Source organism: Aquarana catesbeiana, linkage group LG01 (assembly GCF_042186555.1).
Source record: "Aquarana catesbeiana isolate 2022-GZ linkage group LG01, ASM4218655v1, whole genome shotgun sequence".
Lineage (NCBI taxonomy): Eukaryota > Metazoa > Chordata > Amphibia > Anura > Ranidae > Aquarana > Aquarana catesbeiana.
The window spans coordinates 617,217,962-617,242,094 of record NC_133324.1 but is presented as its reverse complement, the minus strand read 5'-3'; the positions used below and the strand labels follow the sequence as shown (position 1 = coordinate 617,242,094).

Here is a 24,133-nt window from a genome sequence, read left to right as displayed (position 1 = left end):
CTAAATCAAGGCGCTCACCTTGTATTAACCACCTGCCGCCCATTAACGGTACATTTACTACTAGCGGGCATCACAGCCAGACACTGCGACATGCCTGTATGTCGCGGAGTACTTCCTAGTATAGAGGGGTGCATGCACATGCTCCCTGCTGACCTGTACTGTGATTAAACACATCAGACGTTTGTCAGCAGGGGACAGCCAATCATTTGGGCTGTATACCTGATGATTGGCTGTGGCCATTCGCAGCACAGATCTGTGTTTGTAAACTAAGGCTCCGGCTGGACTTCTCCCTGCCGTTCAGAACTGAAATCAAAGATAACCCCCCCCCCCCCAAAAAAAAAAAAAAAACTAGGATAAAGCACATACTAAGGCTACCATATATATTTATTTAACATTTGGACAATTAGACATGTCAATATAACATTCCAGTGATACACACCCAATCCCCTATGGGTAGACTCCCTCCCCTTAACCCCCCCCCATACCCCCAGTTAACTCCTAGCCCCGTCTTTAACACTCCTAGGATATCATTTATTGTGGGTCTTTTGTAAGGAGAGAAACCCAGCTAGAAATGTGAATAAAATCAGCACACGTACACTTGTTAGGCACACAGTTAACTCCTTCATTGCCCTCCTGATGACCCCTGTCACCCAGCCAGTGCCATTAGTACAGTGTCAGTGTACAGTATTATCACTAATCACTGTATTAGTGTCACTAGCGACACCAGTTAGTGTCCCTCCAAGCCAGTGTCGGTGCCAAATTGCCTGCCCCACTATTACAGGTACACTATAAGTTGCTGATCACCACCATTACTAGTATAGTGTCTGTACAGATCAGTATCTTGATCACGATCAGAACTATACTAGTGCCCCAAAAAACGCAGTGTTGACAGGATAAGCCCCAATCACTGGCAGCACTTGCAGCATGCAGCAAAATACATTTTGGCTAAATTTATGCAGAAATTTTGATTTTATTGGATATGTTATATAATCGAAAGTAGAAAATATCAGGGTTTTTCTTTCAACGGTTTCCAATCTTTATTGTCAATATAATAATTAAAAAAAAAAATGGTTATAAAATGCCACCAAATTTGAAACAACGCAGATTAAAAATACTCACTGTGCGATAGGAATAAACACTGCAATACACATCCAGCCTTTCAGATAAAGCAGTGCACCGCTCTCCCTGTGTATTGGAGGTCCATAGCTAGCATGATGACTGCATCTGCGTGTCGTCCATTCCCGGACTTATACAGTCTGGTTTAATGAAATCGGGGCCAAAATGTAAACATCAATAATTTGTAGTCTGGGGTGGCACAGGTGCAAAAAGACCTCATTCTTCGGTTAATCTACAGCCGTGGCCAAAAGTTTTGAGAATGACACAAATATTATTATTTATACACATTTATATAGCACCAACAGTTTACGCAGTGCTTTACAATGTAGAGGGGGGACAGCACAATTACAGTACAGTTCAATACAGAAGGGACAGGAGGACCCTGCTCGTACAGCTTACATTCTAAAGGGAGGGGGTGGTGGTACAAAAGGTAATAGATGCAGGGAATGATTTGATGGGGGGTGGCTCGGGGACAGTTGTTAGGTGGGTGTGGGATAGGCTTCCCTGAATAAGTGAGTTTTCAGGGATCTCCTAAAGGTGGACAGGTTAGGGGCTGATCGGATATACCGGGGCAGGGAATTCCAGAGGATGGGAGAGGCTCCGGAGAAGTCGAGGCTCTGAAGGCGAGCATGAGAGTAGGTAACAAGGGAGCTAGAGAGCAGGAGGTCCTGGGAGGAGCGGAGTGGACGATTTGGGCGATCTCTGCAGATGAGGTTGGTGATGTAGCTGGGGGCGATGTTGTGGATGGCCTTGTATGTTGTAGTTAGCATTTTGAATTTTATATGGTGGGGTAGGGGAAGCCAGTGAAGGGATTGGCAGAGAGGGCAGCACTCACAGATCGATTAGTGAGGTGTATTAGTCTAGAAGCAGCATTCATAATAGACTGAAGGGGGATAGCCTGCATAAGGGTAGGCCATTAAGGAGAGAGTTGCAGTAGTCAAGGCGGGAAATAATCAAGGAGTGAATAAGTTGCTTTGTGGTGTCATTAGTCAGGAAGGGTCGAATTCTGGAGATGTCGCGGAGGTTAAGGCATTAGGATTTAGCCAGTGATTGGATGTAGGGGCTGAAGGAGAGGTCAGAGTCAAGGATTACACCCAGTACCCTGGCATGTGTGGAGGGACCAATGGTTGTGGTGTTTATCTTAATGGTAAAGTCATTGGGGGGGGGGGGGGGGACCGGGAAAGAGGAAATATTACAAGCTCAGTTTTAGAAAGATTGAGTTTGATAAAGTGGTGTGACATCCATACCGATGTCATTCAGTAAGTTTGAGATCTGTGAGGAGATCGAGGGGGTAAGTTGAGGAGTGGAGAGATAGATCTGAGTGTCATTGGCGTAGAGGTGGTATTGGAAGCCATGGGAGGTTAACAACTGGCCCAACGGAGAGAGGAAGAGGAGCGGAGGAGATGGAGTTGTAAGTGACACTGAAAGTGCGCTCAGATAGGTAGGAGGAGAACCAGGATAAAGCAGAATCACAGAGGCCAAGGGAGTGTAGTTTGCTGAGGAGGAGCAGGTGGTCAACTGTGTCGAAGGCAGCAGAGAGGTCTAAGAGTATGAGTATGGAGTAATGGCCTTTGGTTTTTGTAGTTAGTAGGTCATTGGTGAGTTTTAGTAGGGCAGTTTCAGTGGAATGTTGTGGACAGAATCTGGACTGTAGGGGGTCGAGAAGGTTGTTGTCCATGAGGTAGCGACTCATTTTGTCACGGACAAGGCGTTGGATGAGCTTGGAGGCAAATGGGAACAGGGAGATGGGTCTTAGGTTTTTTCCAACAGGTGGGGTCTAGTGAGGGTGTTTTAAGTATGGGGGTAACCAGTGCATTTTTTAGCAGAGAAGGAAATTTGCCGTAGGAGAGGGAGAGGTTGAAGATGTGAGTTAGGGAGTTTAGGATAGAGTGGGAAGGTGGTCGCAGTAATTGTGAGGGGACAGGATTCAGATGACAGGTGGTGAGGTGGGCCATGGAGAGGAGTTTATCAACTTCATCGGTGGTAACTGGGCAGAAGGAGGAGAGTATTAAGTATGGTGTTGGACCTGAAGTGTTGGGTAGGGGAGGAAGTTGAATGCTGGATACCTCCTTGCGAATTGTGTTGATTTTGCTTTTGAAATGGTTGGCAATCTGTTGAGTGGTAAGCAAGTTGGTGGGTGGGGGCAGTGGGGGGTGAAATAAGGAATTAAGGGTAGAAAATAGTTGATGAGGTTTGGATGAGAGGGTTTCGATGAGAGTGTTGTAGTAGGTTTGTTTAGCAGTGTGGAGGCAGTCTTGCAGGGGCTTAGATTTACGCCATGCTAGTTCAAGAGCACGGCTGCGTCTCTTGAGACTTCTAGTGCCATCTGTTTGCCAGGGTTGTGGCAGATGGGGCATGGTTCTGCATGTAGAAAGAGGAGCAAGTACGTCTAGGGAGGATGACAGCGTGTTGTTGTAAATGGAAGTGGTTAGGTCTGGGCAAGACAGGGGTGCAATTTTGTCGTAAAGGCCATCAGTAGCAGAATGAAGAAGGGAAGGGTTGAGGTTGTGAAAGTTTCTGTGGGTAGTGGTTTGTGGGTTGGCAGCATGGGAGGTAGGAGACAAGGAGAGTGTGAAATGGATAAGGTTTTGATCATAGAGAGGCAAAGGTGTTTTAGAGAGGTTGCTGGGAGTGCAGCGATGGGAGAATACGAGGTCGAGAGTATTGCCATTGGAGTGAGTGGTGGTTTGTGTCCATTGTGTTAGCTTAAAAGAGGAGGTTAGGTTGAGCAGTTGAGAAGTGGTTGCAGTATTAACATTGATTGGAATGTTAAAGTCACCTAGGATGATGGCAGGTACTTCAGAGGAGAGAAAGTAGGGTAGCCATGCAGAGAAGTCATCCAGAAAGCGTGGCTGATAAATGACTATGACCCTCACACAAGCTGGAGAGAAAAGACCAATGCAATGCACTTCGAAAGAGCAGGAGGAAAGAGAGGGAGGTGTGGGAAGAACCTGCATTGTGGGGAGAGGAGAAGTCCAATGCCACTTCTTTTTTGTCCACTGGGTCTGGTGGAGCGAGTCCAGAGGAAGCCACTGTAGGACAGGGCAGCTGGAGAGGTAGTGTCAAATTCCTGGAGCCAGGTTTCGGTAATCACAAATAGATGAAGGGATTTAAAGAGGAAAAGGTCATTGACAGAAGCTAGTTTGCTGTAGACCGAGCGGGTATTCCAGAGGGCACATGAAAGAGGGGGGCTGACTTGTGAAATTAGGGGAATTGGGATGAGAAGGTGGGACTTACGACTACTGTTGGAGGAGGTAAACAGCCAATTTTGGAGGTGGGAATTGGGCGTGGGAGGGCCGGGGTTTGGTGCGATGTCCCCAGACAATAGGAGTAGTAGGAAGGTGAGGGTGGTAAGGCGGGAGTGGGATTTATAGGAGGGGAGTGGAATTGATGTCACTGTGTGGGGTTAGAATGTGCAGGAGGTGATAAGTGCAGTAATATTGAGTGGGCAGAAGAGAAGGAGATATGTACAGGTTGGGGGCTGGAGAGGGGGAGTAAAGACCTGAGAGTTTGAGGAGAGAGGACGTTATAGCAAAGATTAGTGTGAGAGGTTGGAGGGTGGGGAGATGGGAATAGAAGGAAGGCTGAGGAAAGTTAGGATGAAGGGGAGCTTTGTGTAAAATAGGTGTGGAACACTAATGTCTGTATTTACTTTACTTTTTTGTCGCAGTGCCTTAGTCAAAGTGCCCGTGTACAAGTGCCAAACACTTGTCGCCGGAGTGACACTTTGGCTAAGGAGTGGCCAGCCCAAACCCTTGCCAGCCATCCCAAGAAATGAACTACATTTATACAGGGATGGTGTGGGGGGGGAAGATTCACAATTTTTCAATTAGGAGCTGATAAAACCAGGCTGGTGGGTGAGTGGGGTTTACAACTGGCCTGGACAGAGTGCAATGCAAGAGGGGGCAACAGGATATAAGGTTAAATGTTTGATCTTGTCCAAGGCAGCATAATACAAAATAAGTGACACTTTCAAAAATAAACAAAGAAGTATAGACAGATTCAAATTCTTAGTAAGGCAGAATTGGAATTCAGTTAGGCAATGTAGTCCAGTGTATAAGAGAAGAGTGGAGTCTATGCAGTTACCAGAGGGTATGAAGAGTCAGTTGGGAATATTATTATTATTTTAATTTTATTAATTAAATGTTAATTATTATCAAATATTAATTTTCACAATGTCTGGTGCTTCAGTGTTTTTAGATCTTTTTGTCAGATATGGTATACTGAAGTATAATTACAAGCATTTCATAAGTGTCAAAGGCTTTTATTGACAATTGCATTAAGTTTATGCAAAGAGTCAATATTTGCAGTGTTGACCCCTCTTTTTCAAGACCTCTGCAATTGGCCCTGGCATGCTGTTAATCAACTTCTGGGACACATCCTGACTGATGGCAGCCCAATCTTGCATAATCCATGCTTGGAGTTTGTCAGAATTTGTGAGTTTTTTTTTTTTTTCATCCGCCTCTTGAGGATTGACCACAAGTTCTCAATGGGATTAAGGTCTGAGGAGTTTCCTGGCCATGGACCCACAATGTTGATATTTTGTTCCCCAAGCCACTTAGTTATTACTTTTGCCTTATGGCAAGGTGCTCCATCATGCTGGAAAAAGCATTGTTTGTCACCAAACTGTTCATGGATTTTTTGGGAAAAGTTGCTCTCAGAGGATGTTTTTGTACCATTCTTTATTCATGGCTGTGTTCTTAGGCAAACTTGTGAGTGAGCTCACTCCCTTGGCTGAGAAGCAACCCCACACATGAAAGGTCTCAGGATGCTTTACTGTTGGTATGACACAGGACTGATGGTAGCGCTTGCCTTTTCTGCTCCGGACAAGGTTTTTTCCGGATGCCCCAAACAATTGGAAAGGGGATTCATCAGATAAAATGATTTTACCCCAGACCTCAGCAGTCCAATTCCTGTACCTTTTGCAGAATATCTGTCCGTCCCTGATATTTTTCCTGGAGAGCAGTGGCTTATTTGCTGCCCTTCTTCACATCAGGCCATCCTCCAAAAGTCTTCTCACTGTGCGTGCAGACGCACTCACACCTGCCTGCTGCCATTCCTGAGCAAGCTCTGCACTGGTGGTGCCCCAACCTTACAGCTGAATCATCTGTAGGAGACAATCCTGGCGCTTGCTGGACTTTCTTGAGGGCCCTGAAGCCTTCTTCACAAATGCAGTGGAAATTTTTTTTTTTTTTTTTTATGGGATTAAGTTCATTTTCGTGGCAAAGAGGGAATTTGCAATGAATTGCAATTCAGCTGATCACTCTTCATAATATTCTGGAGTATATGCAAATTGCTATTATAAAAACTGAGGCAGCAGACTTTGTGAAAATTAATATTTGTGTCATTCTCAAAACTTTTGGCCACGGCTGTAAATGACTGACGGGTGAGGTAATTCTGTGCATGCGCTGCTGCCTGCACATTGTTGTTACTTCTTGCCTTTAAACGAGTCATGCACATGGTGGCAGTCCAGGTGCAGAATGACTAAAGGCCAAGGTCATTCTGCGCCTGTGCTGATGCCATGTGAATAACTCATTCAGGGTGAAATGTAAATATCAACAATTTGTAAGCGATGTTGACGAGATAGGTGCAGAATGACTTAAGATGGTATCCATCTTAAAGTTGTTGTAAACCTCAGACATGAAATATGAACAAAACATATCCTTCTATAGTGTGTACTTGTCGCTATCCAGAGCATTAAGTGTCATTTCTGTTCACTGCCCCATTCCTCTGCTATCTGCATGAGTCACTTCTGATGAGTTTTCCTGACACCAAGAGAAAAATGGTGACAGGGGAAGGAGCTCCAGCTGATTGACAGCCTCAGCTCTGTTCCTGTGTACTGTGTGGAGGTGGGTGTGTCCTTTTCCTCCAATCAGCTCTGAGCTCTCCTCACTGAAGTAACAGCAGCTCTCCACCCCCTTCTTTTCAGAGCTGAGAGATCCTGTGTAAATTCTGCACTTTGAATGGATGTAGAGGAAAGACCGCTGCCAGTCACTTCAGAGGGTATATGTGACTAATCTTTACTTTTTTAAACGTCATCTGTAAATCTTTTGATTTTCTTTCTTATCTGACACCACTACCCAACAAGAAATCTTCTTTTCATGCATATCCCATGTTTTCATATATAAAAACAAAGCAGATTTCTCTTTCCCTTCTATGAGTACATTATGTTTTGTATTCCTCTGGAGAATCCACTAAAAAGGCTGATGACACCATCTCTGGCTCCCTATTAGATTTTCAACAGGAATATGTAAAGAATGCAGTCTCTAGAAAGGAACTGGGAAGCTCAGCTTAGAGCATGCCCTGGTGGTCAGCAGGGCAAGAAGTGATGGGAACTCTCCCCAGCGAGGACACAGCAGTACAAATCTGACAGTATACAGAGCCCTTCCCTATTCTATCCAAACTTAAAAAAAAACAATAGTTGTACTATATACAGGTGCCCTGTTGCAGATTGTTATATCTCATCATTGTAAACATTAAATATTCAGTAGTAAAATCCCAGTTTAACTGCATTTTCAGATCATGAGTATGTTGATAGCAGTTGTGAAAGTAGCAAGTTTGTCAAATGATGTAGAACAACTAATATGTGCTGTGCAAGTCATGTGATGCATAGAGGGAAGTAGATACTACTTTCCTTCCCCGATATGTACAGCATGTCAGCATGTACAGACATTTTTCATGAAATCTAAAATGGCAAAGAAGAAATCAATCACACTGAAGGAGGCAGAGAAAGAATAGCACACAAGGCACACGTTCCCAATTTACATATATGTTTGTTTTGAACACTGTGGTCAGCCCATATAACATGTGTGAAATGTTGTGTAGATGTGTACTGGACATGGGATGGATCGTTTGAGGATTGTCTGCTGGTGATCAATGACATATACCTATTTTTTAAACCCAACTTACAATTTGGCCTAATAAATACAAAGGTACAAAAGTATAATTCACAGATCATGTTTTTAGTCATATGTTTTGTTCTTGCTTGTGCTCATTGTGGTATTGTTGTTCCCATTAACAGTTTGGATGGACTCATGTGTCTTTGCTGATCACTGTCACTCAGTCTCATCTTGTCATCCAAAATCTTTTTGAAGGGATGATCTGGTAAGGGTCCACATCGGTTCGCTGCATGCTGTGTTTCCATTGATTCATAATCATGCTTGTTGTGTTCTTTTTGCCTTTGCTGCCTTGACATATTAAACATGATTTTCAGTTTTGATTAAAATTCCCTGGCTGCTTGAGTTTTTAACTATGATTACTGTTTTATCCTATTGTAAACTGGATCCCCATTGCAGTAATTCAACCATTTACTGCACAGCTACATTTTACGAGCCAGCAGCGTTCTCTAATTACAGCTGCTGGTCCCAGTTGCCCTGCAGGAGTGGCCAGGGCATCCTTTTTTTAATTATTATTATTATTGTTATTATTATTATTATTATTACAGCAATTTATATAGCGTTGATGTTTTGCCCAGAGCTTTATAATACTGTACATCAGTCCCTGCACTCAATGAGCTTACAATCTAAGGTCCACAGGTGTCCTGGCCAGGATTTTAATCAATTACATTAGGACAAAAGTGTTAACCACTAAACCACTTTGCTGCCCACTTTATCCCTTTGCTAATTACTTTATCACAAGTGGAAAAAAAAAAATATGGAAAAGCTGTGTAACTGTGTATACCAGTAGTAAGCAAATCATTTTAGTCAGTGCTGTGATGTGTTTTTTGCTAGATATAACAATCAAAACTAGGAATCTGTAACATCCGAGCTTGTATTTACAGATAACCATGTTCTAAAATGAAGGCCTAAGGCCAAAGTTGCAATCAGCTCAGTTCCTATACTGTTGGTGCAACACGTTATTATTTTCATCTTTGCGCCTATGATGTTCATCTAGATTTGCAGAAACACAATTTTTGTGGCAGTACTGTTGAACCATTGGCACCCTGTAGCCCAAGGTAACCAGCCAAAGAATAACTTTTCATGAAAGGTGTCACGTGTAAATAGAACTAGCTGCTATGTTTTTTGTTGTTTAATTAAAATAAAAAAGCTAGCTGCAAGGAATTGCCTAAAATGTGTACTGTATCGCTAGCTTTGACTGAGTTGCCAACAGAAACAAATCACTCCCTTCTGACTTGGTACCCTGCTTGTCACTGGAACAGGAAGTAAGGTGAAACCTGTCCTGGTGACAAGATGAGATTTTCCCATTATTCTGGGAAGATTTTCTTCTCACTTTCTATTTTGATTCCTGGACTGGAAGTGGCAGAATATCTCCCTAAGGCTGCATTCACACTACAGCGTTTTGAATCGTAGGCGGATCTGCCCGTAATTTGGCAGCGCCCAGGTGTGAAGGACAAAATGTGGGACTCGCATTCAAGATGGCATTCATTTGAATTACTCCTCAAATCGCGGTGCGGGTCTGCAGCGATTGTCGCGCGATAAAACGTGATGCAACCGTGAGACGCATGTCACCCAAAAGTGCTCCTGAACTATTTTTGGGCGACATGCGTCCCGCGATTCGGGTTGCCATGATTGCAGCACGTTTTAATGCGCAATAATCGCGGCAACCCGAATTGCGGGACGCATGTCGCCCAAACATAGTTCATGAGCAACATGCGTCCCGCGATTGCATCACGTTTTATTGTGCGACAATCGCGGCAGACCTGCACCGTGATTTGTCCCGCGTTTTGTCATTCACACCTCGGCGCTGTCAAATCGCAGGCAGATCTGCCCGCGATTCAAAACGCTGTAGTGTGAATGCAGCCTTATAGGACACACAAGGAAAAAAAAATATAAAAAATGTCAAGGTCTTTGACCTTTATCTGTCAATGGTCCCCTGAGGAAAATGTGTATGTGTTGATGACAGGCCACCTTTAATATAATGTCTCTTGCTTTATAACGTTGAAGTATTTTGGCTGTTCAGTAATATCTGGGTTATTTGATTCTGTGGATATTGCAGAATCCCAAAATAACAAACACAGACATGAGGTCTGCTTATTGTAGTAAACACTATACCATATATTTGCAGAGGCTGCAGTTTTGTTTAGGTTGGGCATAGGGAGACATGCAGACTATACATTTTACTGTTCAGGCGTCTGCTCAGTTTAAGTGCATTTTAGATTCTTCAAACAGAAACACTGTTGGCACTAAGGGGCTATTCATACATAAAGTCCCCTTGACTTTTCGATGAGTAAAGATGGAGGCCATTTATTGATTACTCTTCAGCCTACATTTCGCATGGATGGTAGAAATCTTCCTTCCCATCACATATTTTGCGTTTTTTTTTTTTCTAAGTAAGCTGGATAAATAAATTTTGTTCCATTTCAAGCTTTTATTAAACGTTCCACCTAGAGAGACAACAGTAGTTGGTAGGTATCACCACTTCAAACATTCTAATGCCTTGTACACACGGTCGGATTTTCCGATGGAAAATGTATGATAGGACCTTTTTGTCGGAAATTCCGACCGTGTGTGGGCTCCATCACACATTTTCCATAGGAATTTCCAACACACAAAGTTTTAGAGCTTGCTATAAAATTTTCCGACAACAAAAGCCGCTGTCAGAAATTCCGATCGTGTGTACACAAATCCAACGCACAAAGTGCCACGCATGCTCAGAATAAATTAAGAGACGAAAGCTTTTGGCTACTGCCCTGTTTATAGTCCCGACGTACGTGTTTTACGCCACCGCGTTCAGAACGATCGGATTTTTCGACAACTTTGTGTGACCGTGTGTATGCAAGACAAGTTTGAGCCAACATCCGTCAGAAAAAATCCTAGGATTTTGTTGTCGGAATGTCCGATCAATGTCCGACCGTGTGTACAGGGCATTAGTCTTTTATTCATCCGTTTTCCAACTACTGTAGATTGGCAGTTTTAGGTGGTGTTTTTTTTTTTAACAGGTCAGAATCTGTCAATTTTTTTTTTTTGTTTTTGTTGTTGTTTACCCATTGGGAATATTCACCACTCTGTACTGATGACCATTGTCTTCTTCCAAGGGGAACACCTGTTCTAGGAATAACTGTCCAAGAGGCCCTCAATTTGGGAGGTTTCTACTAACTTTTCGGCTGCATCTCTGGAACAGGAAGTGAAGGGAAATTTCCCCAGTGATACACAGACACACAAAAAATTAAACTGGCAGGGGTTTTAACCCTTCCTTCCTGTTTCTGAAACTAAAACAAAAATAGGTTTTGGCTATATACTGTAAACACTGAGATTAAAGGGATACAAAGATGTGAAAACACTGCATATAGACTGCAATAATGTTCAATATATGTTAGAGCTGCACAATTAATCATCAAGAATCGTTATCGTGATTAATCATCAAGAATCGTTATCGCAATCTTGACTAAAGTGTTTCACAATTCTTTCTATGCAAAGAATTCTCTCTGCTCTTCTGAAGCCACAGCCCTCAAAAAAAAGGAAGAGAAAAACCGGGCAGTCTGCCAAGAAACAAAACATTCTTTATCAGTTGAACTGAAGTATAAACATTGTAACAATTTGTCAATGGAATAGACTTCCTGTGTAAGTGAAAAAAGTTTAACCGCTTAAACACTAAACCTTTTTCTGACATTTGTTGGTTTCAAGTTAAAATAATTTTTTTTGCTAGAAAATTACTTAGAACCCCCAAACATATATATATATTTTTAGTAGACACCCTAGAGAATAAAATGGTGGTTGTTGCAATACGTTATGTCACGCTGTATTCACGCAGCGGTCTTTCAAATGCAATTTTTTGGGAAAAAATTACTTTAATGAATTAAAAAAAAAAATCTAACCACTAAAGTTAGCCCATTTTTTTTTTTTTTTTTTTTTGTATAATGTGAAAGATTTACGTCGCGAGAATCGTGACAGAATCATGATCTTTTTATGCTAAGCAAAAAAATCGTGATTCTCATTTTGGCCAGAATCGTGCAGCTCTAATATATGTATAAAAAAAATGAACACAATATAAAACACAAGAATGTATACAACTAAACACTTACATAGTGCAATCATTACTATATCCACATGTCTATTTTAATAAAAACTGGGGCAAAACAAACCAGTTGCCTATAATAAAAAATAAAAGAGTGCAATATTCATGTTTTAAGTAGACCATGGAATCTGGTTATTGTGGATTTCTACCTCTTGATGCCACCTTTTAGTTCAACGCATTTGTTCCCCTGAAATTAAATCTTACGTTGGGACTGCAGTAACACAACAAATATTAAGTTATCTATTTCTGAATTATATTACATGTGATTCACACAACCTTCACCCAAGATTCACCCTTTTTATTTTTTACTTGTGTAGCGCTGGTAGATTTTTAATCTACCGCTAATAGGTAAATCTAGTGGGTCACTTGTTAGAGGAAGTCAGATTTGCCTCTGTTCCAGCTTGGCTGAGTTGCATGTGGTTCCACACTGTGCCGGTGGGTGTCGTAGTCACCATGGGCCAGTGTTGGAAAAGCAACGTGTTGAAGCGTATGAGTGCTCCTCTGTCCCGGGGACAACTCGGTGGTCCTCCGAGTTTCATTCTGGGAGAGGGGATTTATGGGACAGAGGCCATGTTTAGGGGTTAGTTTTCAGCCACCTGCTGGCCCTCCTGGCTGACAGGTATGTGTTAAGAGTACCACCTCGTGGTCCTCCGTTCCGGAGGCCCATGTCGCTGCAGCGTGTGGGTGGGCCCAGAAGCCTGTCTGGGGCCTACCACAGCAGCAGAGGAACGGTCCTGAGCTGTCTATCCTGAGTGAAGAAGCTGGACAACCGAGAAGATCCCAGGGGAGGACCCGTCATGGAAGGATCATGCAGAATGCTGGTCTGGAGAGGGGCCTGGTGACTCGGTTGGAGGACGTATTCTGAAGTGGTCTTGCTGCATAGTACTGCCGGGTTGGCTTAAAGGTTCAAGTACTGTGTCTGACATTCATCGCAAACCAATACATCCTGTGACAGAGGATTGTACGTGTTTCATTCCAAACAAGTCTGTGGCAGAGACTTTTGTTCGTGCTGCGTGCTGGCTGCTAGGCAAATGAGAGATGTCTATCCAGGCGGGCAAAGATTAGATCCTACAAAAAAAGGGGAGACTATTCAACTACAAGTGTGCAATTCCAAAGAATGTTCTGAAGAATACTACTGAAAGGTATTTGAGCTTCCCTGCAGCTTTTCTTCTGCCTCTTTCCTGCTACTTCCTTTATTTGTTCATTAAAGCATTGGAAAAATATATTCGAGTGTTCAGTGCTTGCATCGCCCAGAGGTAAACTCAACGGAACCCTAGAGCCGGTGCCGGTGAAACAGAGGTGTCGAGAGTGAAGGTAACAGCCCGCTTTAAACCAGCAGTTCCACCGAGAGTTAGTGCTACACTTGGAAATCGCCTGAAAATGTGTAAGTCTTGGTGAAGGTTGTGTAAAAACATTTATAAATAGAACCTCTGCCTTGAAGGATAACTTTTACTTTAAACTACACTTTCCACAATGCAGCCCTTCTATGCCTTGACAATAAGGCAGGATACCTAAAACCTTTTCTTTAGGGTCTTTCCACCATCTAACCTAAAGAATTAATTGCACTTTCTAATGTTTTCCCTATTGCTAGGTTTGCAAATCATCATATGGCAGGGTTTGCATGGCAAATATGAAAGCACTTATTTTTTTTACCAAATTAAATCCGATACTAAAGTAGATTGTTAAGCTTAACCCTTTATCTCCGGCACCTCCCAACCCTTTAAGAGGTTTCAGATGCTGGCGGGCGGACATTCTGGTCATGTATGCATCGGGTGCTTGCCGGCTACCGTGCCAGGAGATAGCACGGAGCATGCTGTCAGCACGTTAAGTAGTTTACACAAGGTCACATGCAGTGGGGACGGAAAGTATTCAGACCCCCTTAAATTTTTCACTCTTTGTTATATTGCAGCCATTTGCTAAAATCATTTAAGTTAATTTTTTTCCTCATTAATGTACACACAGCACCCCATATTGACAGAAAAACACAGAATTGTTGACATTTTTGCAAATTTATTAACAAAGAAAAACTGAAATATCACATGGTCCTAAGTATTCAGACCCTTTGCTCAGTATTTAGTGGAAGCACCCTTTTGATCTAATACAGCCATGAGTCTTTTTGGGAAAGATAAAACAAGTTTTTCCACACCTGGATTTGGGGATCCTCTGCCATTCCTCCTTGCAGATCCTCTCCAGTTCTGTCATGTTGGATGGTAAACGTTGGTGGACAGCCATTTTTAGGTTTCTCCAGAGATGCTCAATTGGGTTCAAGTCAGGGCTCTGGCTGGGCCATTCAAGAACAGTCACAGAGTTGTTGTGAAGCCACTCCTTCGTTATTTTAGCTGTGTGCTTAGGGCCATTGTCTTGTTGGAAGGCAAACCTTCGGCCCAGTCTGAGGTCCTGAGCACTCTGGAGAAGGTTTTCGTCCAGGATATCCCTGTACTTGGCCGCATTCATCTTTCCCTCGATTGCAACCAGTTGTCCTGTCCCTGCAGCTGAAAAACACCCCCACAGCATGATGCTGCCACCACCATGCTTCACTGTTGGGACTGTATTGGACAGGTGATGAGCAGTGCCTGGTTTTCTCCACACATACCGCTTAGAATTAAGGCCAAAAAGTTCTATCTTGGTCTCATCAGACCAAAAAATCTTATTTCTCACCATCTTGGAGTCCTTCGGGTGTTTTTTTTAGCAAACTCCATGCGGGCTTTCATGTGTCTTGCACTGAGGAGAGGCTTCCTTCGGGCCACTCTACTATAAAGCCTAAACTGGTGGAGGGCTGCAGTGATGGTTGACTTTCTACAACTTTTTCCCATCTTCCGACTGCATCTCCGGAGCTCAGCCACAGTGATCTTTGAGTTCTTCTTTACCTCTCTCACCAAGGCTCTTCTCCCTCGATAGCTCAGTTTGGCCAGACAGCCAGCTCTAGGAAGGATTATGGAGGCTACTGTGCTCTTAGGAACCTTAAATGCAGCAGAATTTTTTTTGTAACCTTGGCCAGATCTGTGCCTTGCCACAATTCTGTCTCTGAGCTCTTCAGGCAGTTCCTTTGACCTCATGATTCCCATTTGCTCTGACATGCACTGTGAGCTGTAAGGTCTTATATAGACAGGTGGTTGGCTTTCCTAATCTAGTCCAATCAGTATAATCAAACACAGCTGGACTCAAATGAAGGTGTAGAACCATCTCAAGGATGATTAGAAGAAATGGACAGCACCTGAGTTAAATATATGAGTGTCACAGCAATATCTGAATACTTAGGACCATGTGATATTTCAGTTTTTCTTTTTTAATAAATCTGCAAAAATGTCAACAATTCTGTGTTTTTCTGTCAATATGGGGATTTAGTAAATGGCTGCAATATAACAAAGAGTGAAAAATTTAAGGGGGTCTGGATACTTTCCGCCCCCACTGTATATGTGGTCAATGGGCATTAAGGCGCACCCGCTGAGAGGCAACATGCATACCGTAGGCTCCAAGGAGATAAACTATACAAATGCTGTAACCTAAGATATCTAATTAATTACTAAATTTTCTCCTCCCATCTACACAGTCACATTTATCAAACTAACTGTACCAGAAATTGTGTTACCTGTATCTCTAAATTGAATTGATAGACACATGGAAACATACTGTATATAGTTTTGAATGAGATTTCTAGAGATATTACTAGTGTGGCAGAGGCAGATTAAAGATTCTCTGCATTGCTACATCTAGTAACCGATGGTGTACCTGTCATCTAATCATTTTAAATAAGAGCATTAGTTGCAGGAGCAAAGTAAGAGTAATATTTGCTTTTTCTTAGGTTTCTAGTTCCAGTGTCCATCGTCATCTGTAATGATATAATGGCTTATCTGTTTGGGTTCTTCTTTGGCAAGACACCATTAATAAAGGTAAGCAGAGAAAATCATCAGTGACTATTCTACAGCATAGGTAGGACTTTTTCCATGTATATTGTTGGGAGTGTAAAATGTATGTCAGAGCAAAATAAAAAAAAAAAAAAAAACATTTGTAGTACATCTCTGCAATGTGTGCACATTTCCCCTTGGTTTATTATGTTAAAGATTCTGCAAACACCAAAAAATACCCTACACCCGCCAGAAATGCACTCTGCTCTTAATTACTGTTGTGAGCTGACCATACACTGAATTTTGTGTATTGCAATTACATTGTTCACTTTGCAAAGGGATTTTCCCCAGAACTTAGTGAATAGGGTGAAGCTCTGCTGGCTTCCTTCATCCAATTATGTACAAGCAAAAATCCTTCTTTTTATTTTCCTTGCATGTGAGTGGGTGTTCTTTGTAAAGTGAAATTCCGCCACCATCACTGAGCTCTGGTAACAATTTCCTTGAAAAATGCACAGCCTTTAGTAAATCAAGCAACATAGTGTCATCCCCGCCCACTGTCTTTTGCTATTATACTACCAAATCCCTCCACCTCTCCTAGTCTCCACAACATATTGAATAAGTGTTCTGTAGTCCAAGATATTTAGACTCTTTGATACAACACAGAAGTGTGCACAAGGCAGCTCTGAATTTCTATGATCAATAGGTATTTTTTACTGTTGTCAAACAGGTATAACAAAGCTCTTTCAATTGCATATTAAACAAACCAAATAGCAAATAGGAGAAGCTGGGGTTGTTAGTTTACACTTCAAGCAGCTTCAGTCACTACAGCTTTATCAATTATTATTTGTTTGAATGCTGTTTAGAATGTGATTTGCCTGTTTTATCCCTCTAATTTGCAAATCCTATTTCTTTTTCATTTTTACAAATCTTTAAGAACTGCCATTATATTGTTTTTTATTGACAGCAACTGTCTAGCAACTAGTAGCAACTGTCATTTTTTTTAATCAAAAGAATTTAAAATAGAACTAAAGGTAAACCCAGGTAGAGCAAGTATCCCCTGTCAGATTTTTTTATTTTATTTTTTTTCCGCCATCTGTGTCCCATTGGGGAGATTTCAATTCCTGTCCCATAGCCAAACCAGGAAGCGAGAGGAAATCCCTGCAAATTGAGGGAATTCCTTGGGGACCCATAGGTCACCGGAACTAGTGTCCCCATTGGAAGATTTCCCCTCTACTAATTTTAAGGGGAAAACCCAAAATGTGGGATTTTCTTTTACTTTCACTAATAATATAAAAGTCACTAAAGGTTGGGTTTTTTTTTTTATTCTTTTTTTTGCCATGTGTTTTATTGGGGAGATTCACTTTCTGTCCCATAGGCATAACAGGAGTTAATTTAAGAAAAAAAACTCTTCAAAAATTGAGGAAATCCTCTTTGACCATAATCACTGGCAAAAGTACCCCCATTAGAAGATGTATTTTGATTTTTCAATTTGACCGATAACAAAAAATCTTCCCACACTTTTTCTGTCCCAGTGAACAATGTTGTTTTGCGGCAGAACCCCTGGGGACCACCAACATTTTCTGGTGGACCATCAGTGGTCTACGGACCACTGGTTGGGGACCGCTGCTCCAGGATACTGAATTTAGGGAATGCATAGTAAGCAGTAAGCTGATTGGGATAATTGTATAAATTCTTTAGAAAATATATACTAGATAAAGCACAGTTTTTATTAACTGGGAAAGTAAATCCCAATAGAAATGGTGGGTGGAGGAATGAGGAGAGGGAAAGGAGTTGACATTTTATTAAATAAAAAGGATATGGGGTACTGGGGACCAAGGAATGAACAGACACAATACAAGGAGCAGCAACCTTTTTCAGCTGGTTGCATATAGAAAATTAAAAGCTTTCCTTCAGCCAAATGATATTTTACAAGTTGCTATATGGAACTATGTCAATATTATACTACCTATTATTAAAATTCAAGCATCTTAAGTAAACTAACATGTACGTACACTGTTAATTTCATTGACATTGGTAACGCTAATATCGGTTGTTCTTTTTGCACCTAGTTATCACCCAAAAAGACTTGGGAAGGTTTTATTGGTGGATTCTTCCTAACCATAATATTTGGATTAATTGTAAGTATCTGTTTTTTTTCTTTATTCTTTTCTTAACAAACTATGTGCCAAATGCAGAAAGTTGTTGCTTAGCTACTAAACATCTACCAAACCAAAATCACTTGAAGTACAAATACTGTGAAATAAACCTTTTTATTTAACTTCTACAACATATGTTCAATTTACATCCCTCATTTCATTTTTTTAGATAATGTGTAGCTGTATACATTTTTTATTAGCAAATTTATGGTTATTTTATCACTGAAGAGACATTCAGTATGGTTTCAGTACAGAGTTGTTAAGTGAAATTTATGGCACTATTGTGTTTTTTTATTGAGATATGGTAATGAGCATTGTGCTGCCATTATTGGCAATATTATGTAATATCAATATTGTGACAGTTAAAAAATAAGATCATAAGGAAGATCATAGTCATTGCTGAGTTGCCACTGTTTGCATAATGAGTGTTCAGTAAAGAGTTTTTTTTATATTTAAGTGCTAAGCCAATTTGAATTAATGTTAATAGAGGCACAGAAAAAGGGTTCTGTTTGAATGGTTAAAGAGCTCAAAGTGACTCTGTCACCTGTTTCTTCTCTGTCACCCATCCGCTGCAAGCATTTGATCATTGGATGAGTTGAATACTTTCTTGCCCCACTGGCCACTGTGGTTCCTCACCCTGGCTTATACATCACATCATAGAACCAAAAGAAGGGGTAGTGGGCAGGGGCGAGGTTCTTTAGGGGCATTGAATGCAGAGATTTGTAGAGCACAGAAGAGTGCTTCCTGGGTACACGTTCCCTCAAGGATCCTGAATGGTCAGTTAACGGTGATGTACACAGTCACCGTTTTGGTTGATTTTAGAGTTAAAGCGGGATTCCGGCCTAAAAAAAAAATTAAAAGTCAGCATCTATAAACACTGTAGCTGCTGACTTTAAATAAATACTTACCTGTCCTGGGTTCCCGCCGCCCGAGACCGAACTGTCCCTCGGCTCTCGGGTCCCGACACCGCCATCCTAGGTAAGGGAAACAGGCAGTGGAGCCTTGCGGCTTCACTGCCAGTTTCCTACTGCGCACGCGCGAGCAGCACGGCGCTCTGTGAATGGCCCCGTGGTGTTCTGGGAACACACACAGTTCCCAGTAGACAACGGGGCCGCTCACCGAGGAGCAGAAGATGCCGCAGAAGAGGCTGATTAGGATGACTGCCTAGCAACAAGAGTTTAGGTAAGTTTAAAAATGTTTTTTTTTTTTTTTTTTTTTTGGGGGGGGGATTTTTGGTGTAATTTTTTTTTTTTACAGGGTGGCCCTCCACTTTAAGGTAGGCAAACCTTGGCAAGTTTTTTTTTTTTTTTTTTTCTGGGCCCTCCGTATAACATGTGGGTGGTAAAAACATATTTATTTATCTTTAAATAAACATATTATATTATATAGGGTGCAGCAATGTGAAATGGATTACCAGAACACTATATGTTTTTTTTCTAAAAGAGTAGAGCAGAAGTTTTTTCATTTCACACACTCTGTCCCTGTTTGCGGGAAAAAAGAGGTGGAGTCACTGCTGTGACTCATTCACTTCACTTGCATTTATAAATTATAAAAATGCATAATATTCATATGTAATAGTTCATATTATGTAAACTAAAAAAAGAGAGAAATTTACATATAAAACCCAGATGCATAAAGCTGGCCATACATGGATCAAAATTCGTCCAGTTCAGCAGGGGCCAGACAAATTTCAATCCATGTATGGGCACCCTGGTTCTGTACAACCAGCCTGTTTGATTTTTCCATGATCATTCAGTGCCACCAGCTTAAGCCGGCAGCACGGATCATTGTATTCCGACAGCGGAAATGATTCATGTATGGGCTGCCTAAGCTTTTCACTATCATTGGTGTATGCCATACATCAGCAGCAGAGGGTGCATTAACTCACATTCCTGGGAAACGTGTGTAACTCTGACAAGCCGACTGTCAGATGGAAGTGATTGGGTGGCTGTACATTTGTCTGATTTGCTTCTACTCACCCCCAGGGCATTTTCCCCCACCTGTGGGCCTGGGAATCGCATGGTGGGTGCTGACTGGTAGGAGACCAATGAACATCTTCAAGACTCCCCTTACCTAGTAAAAACCCAGAAGCATTTTGTATTTATCACTTCTGGGTTCGACTGTCACTTTTCCGGGCTGCTGTGGCTAGGGAAGAAGCTAACGTAGCACAATCCGTGCTTCATTAGCTTCATTGAAGGGCAGGTGAGACATCAGGGGTCCCATTAAAGAGAACCTATAATAACAAAATAATATCACATAGGGGACTTTGGATTCAAGTTTAGTGGGAGAAAATGGGAAAAAAAAAAAGTTATACCTAAGCACTTGGATCCTCCCCTGCCAACCCGCCCCTGCCCAAAAAAAAAAAAAACACATTTTTGAGCCGACCCTGTATATGCATTTGCAAATGTAACATAGACCGTGGTGACTCTTACGTACATAAATGTTGATTGCGTTACACATTACATATCACCGCTTAGGCTGGAGTGAGAGCAATACTTCTTACCCTACAGGGTTTTTTAAAGAATCGCCTATCGATTTAGGGTACCAACATTTGTTGCTGTTTCATGAGTGTATGCAGTTTTGAGGCTGGACATCTTCGGTATCTATTTACTCAATGCAACTTCATCTTTTAATAACTTGGGTAATATATTGTGTTGGTATGCCCTAGAATTAACTTTAGTGTATTTGTTACTGAAATTTTGCGCTTGATAAACCATTGTTCTAATATCGTATGACTTTAACCACTTAATAACCGGCCCATAGCCAAATGAAGGCTACAGGGCGGTTTGTTTAACTCTGGAAGGGCGTCCAGGGACGTCCTCACGGAGAATCGTTCCCGCACGCCCGCTGGGTCGCACACACGGGAACATCCGTGCTCGCCGGGTTCACGGGACCCGGCGCTACACGGATCGCGGTAAAGGGCCAATGACAGCGGCCCTTTACCACGTGATCGCTCCGTCCAATGATGGAGCGATCACAAATGTCAACAAAACTGTCAAACGGGGTCATCACAAGTTCATTGCTCTCCTCACACCGATGCAGCGTGAGAGGAGAGGAGAGCAGATCGTGTGCCAAACTGAGTTTTATCATTCTAGCAGTGCCCAGCAGTGCCTAATAGTGCCACAACAGTGCCATCTGCCACCTGTGCCACCTCTGAGCCACACCTGTGCCACCTGTGCCCATAAATGCTCATCTGTGCCATATCAGTGCCGCCTGTGTGCTAATCAGTGCCACCAGAGCCACACCAGTGCCACTACAGTGCACACCAGTGCCACCTGTGCCCATCAGTGCTGCCTGTGCCCACCAGTGCCGCCTGTACCCACCAGTGCCACCTGTGTCCACCAGGTCCACCACAGTGCTCTGCAGTGCAGCCTCAGCCACCAGTATGGCAAAAAAATATTTTACTAGCGAGGAGGCCTACCAGTGTCTAAGCATGACCGATGAGAGCAGCGGGGAGCTCTCTGAGTTTCAGTCCGATTCCAATTCGGCCTATGAACCCGTGATAAGCAGCGGTTCTGATACAGAAATGGAAAAGGAATGTGTGCCCGTGAAAAGAAGGCGTTCTGGCGTGGAGCAGCAGCCTACTACCAGCAGCGCAGGGCCGTCCACCTCGTGAGCAGTGCCGTCCACCTCGTGAGCAGAGCCACTACAACAAAGGCCAGGCACCAGTAGGGTGTTATCTCAGCCCCAAAGGGATAGGGGCTATGCCCTTTAAAACCCCCTGTGGCTTCCCCCTAATTCCGGAGCAGCAAATATCCCCCCTTTCACCGCCCAGCCAGGTGTTCAGGTGAACACCGATGATTTTGCCATGCTTGATTTTTTTCATTTGATTTTCACTGAAGACTTACCATCGTCCATTGTGGCCCAGTGCAACCTCTACGCACAGCAGCACATAGTAAGCAACCCTGGCTCTAGCTACACCCGTCCCCTTGAGTGGGGATAACTAACCATAGAGGAATTCAAAATTTTCTTAGGCCTAACTTCTACTATGGGACTCTCAAAAAAAAAACAATTGTACTCCTATTGGTCTACCAAACCCATCCACCACATGCCACTCTTCTCATCCTATATGCCAAGATCCAGATACCTAATGATTATGCAGTTCCCCCATTACAATGACAACACCCAGTGCCCTCCCCGAAATGACCCAGCTTTTGACAAACTATTTAAAATTCGGCCACTCCTAAATTATTTCTCTGAAAAATTTCCCCAGTTATACACCCCTGAACAGAATATTTCCGTGGATGAGTCTCTTGTAAAATTTTCAGGCTGGGCATCAAACAATTCATCCCCAGCAAAAGGACCCAATATGGGGTAAAAATGTACAAACTTTGCGACCAAGCCACGGGGTACATCTATGCCTTCCTGGTGTACGAAGAGAAGGACTCCCAACTGCATCCCCCTGAATGCCCAGGGTACATTGGAGCCAGCGGAAGAGTGGTCTGGGAGCTTGTCTATCCACTCCTTGGAAAGGGATACCATCTTTATGTGGATAATTTTTATACCAGCTTGCCCCTCTTCCGCAATCTTCACCGGAGAGACACCCCAGCATGTGGTACAGTAAGAGCGAATAGAAAGGGCTTCACGCAAAAACTTGTCAATGAAAGGCTACAATGAGGGGAGACGGCATCTTTGCGGAACCAGGAGCTATTGACTGTCAAGTGGAGGGACAGACGAAACATCCACGTGCTGACGACAATTCATAATGACACCTACGTGGAAGTCCCCAGAAGAAACGGCCCAGTCCAGAAACCAGCTTGTGTTTACGATTATAATTTGTTTATGGAGGGAGTGGACTTCAACGATCAGATGATTGAACCCTACCTTCCCACAAGAAAATCCCGCCACTGGTATAAAAAAGTGTCCATTTATTTTTTCAGTTTGGCCATGTATGACACTTATGTTATTTACCAAAAATCTACAGAGAACCCCGTATCCTATCTCCACTACCTAGAAGAAGTTATTTCCGCCCTTTTGTACCCTGAAAGCCCACCAGAAACTATTTGCTCTGATTCCGTGAGCAGACTCCACGAGCGCCACTTTCCTGACAAAATCCCCCCCCTGTGAAACAGGCCGCAGATGTCAAAAGAAATGCCGGGTGTGCTCCAGTGGAGGAATTAGAAGAGACCCCCCCGGGGGGGCGTGGCCTGGACGGGCATGTGAGCGGACGCACGGCACGGAGCTCCCGCCACTGATCCTTATAATATCCTGAACCCGCCACTGATCCGAACCCAGAACTGACCCATCAGTACGCCGCGACCCTACAGGACACATCACAACATTCCCAAAAGGTGCCAGAGGTCCAGAATGACCAGAAAAGGGGAGAAAGAAGCAGCAGCAGCGGCGGCCATGGAAGGCCAAGATGGCGCCGGCTCACCTTTACCACAGCGTGCGGCCCGCAGCACAGACAGGGCGCAGGATCCGAGCGGTAAGACGGCAAAATCTGGTAAACAATGGGGGAAAGAGCAGCCCAGGGACATGGTATACTATGCCCAAAAGATGCAGGGACAGAGCGGTGCTTCCCCCCTGAATCAGCAGTCATTGGCAATGGACACTGAGGGACATGAAGGCGCCATGGCGCTGGATGATACGTTGCCATTAGAGGGCTCCCTGATCCTTAATACTGAAGGCCCTGACCCCGTGCTTGATGAGGGACAGCAGCCCACGCTAAGTGATATTCTGCGGGCGGTACAGTGCTGCACAGCGTCTGTAAACGGACTGAAAGCACAATTTGGGAGCCTTACTGAGACTGTTTCACTATTGCGCCATGACATTCAAAAGATCAGGGAGAGGACCACAGCTGTGGAGGGAAGGATCAGCGAGGTGGAGGATATACTACCCCCCCTCACTAGAGATACTAGAAGTGCATTACAGCAAGTGGCTCAGGCCAATGCCAAAAATGACGACATCGAGAACCGTCTCAGGAGGAATAATGTACGCATAGTGGGGCTCCCAGAGAAGGTGGAGGGGAGGGACCCCACAGCATTTACAGAAATGTGGTTACAAGACATATTCGGCAAAGATGTTTTTACCACGCTTTTT

The 24,133-nt window shown here is 43.1% G+C and overlaps 1 protein-coding gene across 1 annotated transcript in view; it reads left to right on the top strand.

Moving 5' to 3' along the window:
- CDS1 (CDP-diacylglycerol synthase 1) overlaps positions 1 to 24,133 on the top strand; it is a 130,784-nt gene that overhangs the window by 82,312 nt on the left and 24,339 nt on the right. Inside the window, exons 7-9 of the mRNA XM_073600220.1 lie at positions 8,138 to 8,220; positions 15,893 to 15,980; positions 18,005 to 18,073. Of these exons, the coding sequence (XP_073456321.1) occupies positions 8,138 to 8,220; positions 15,893 to 15,980; positions 18,005 to 18,073 (240 nt within the window). The remainder of the gene's footprint in view (positions 1 to 8,137; positions 8,221 to 15,892; positions 15,981 to 18,004; positions 18,074 to 24,133) is intronic.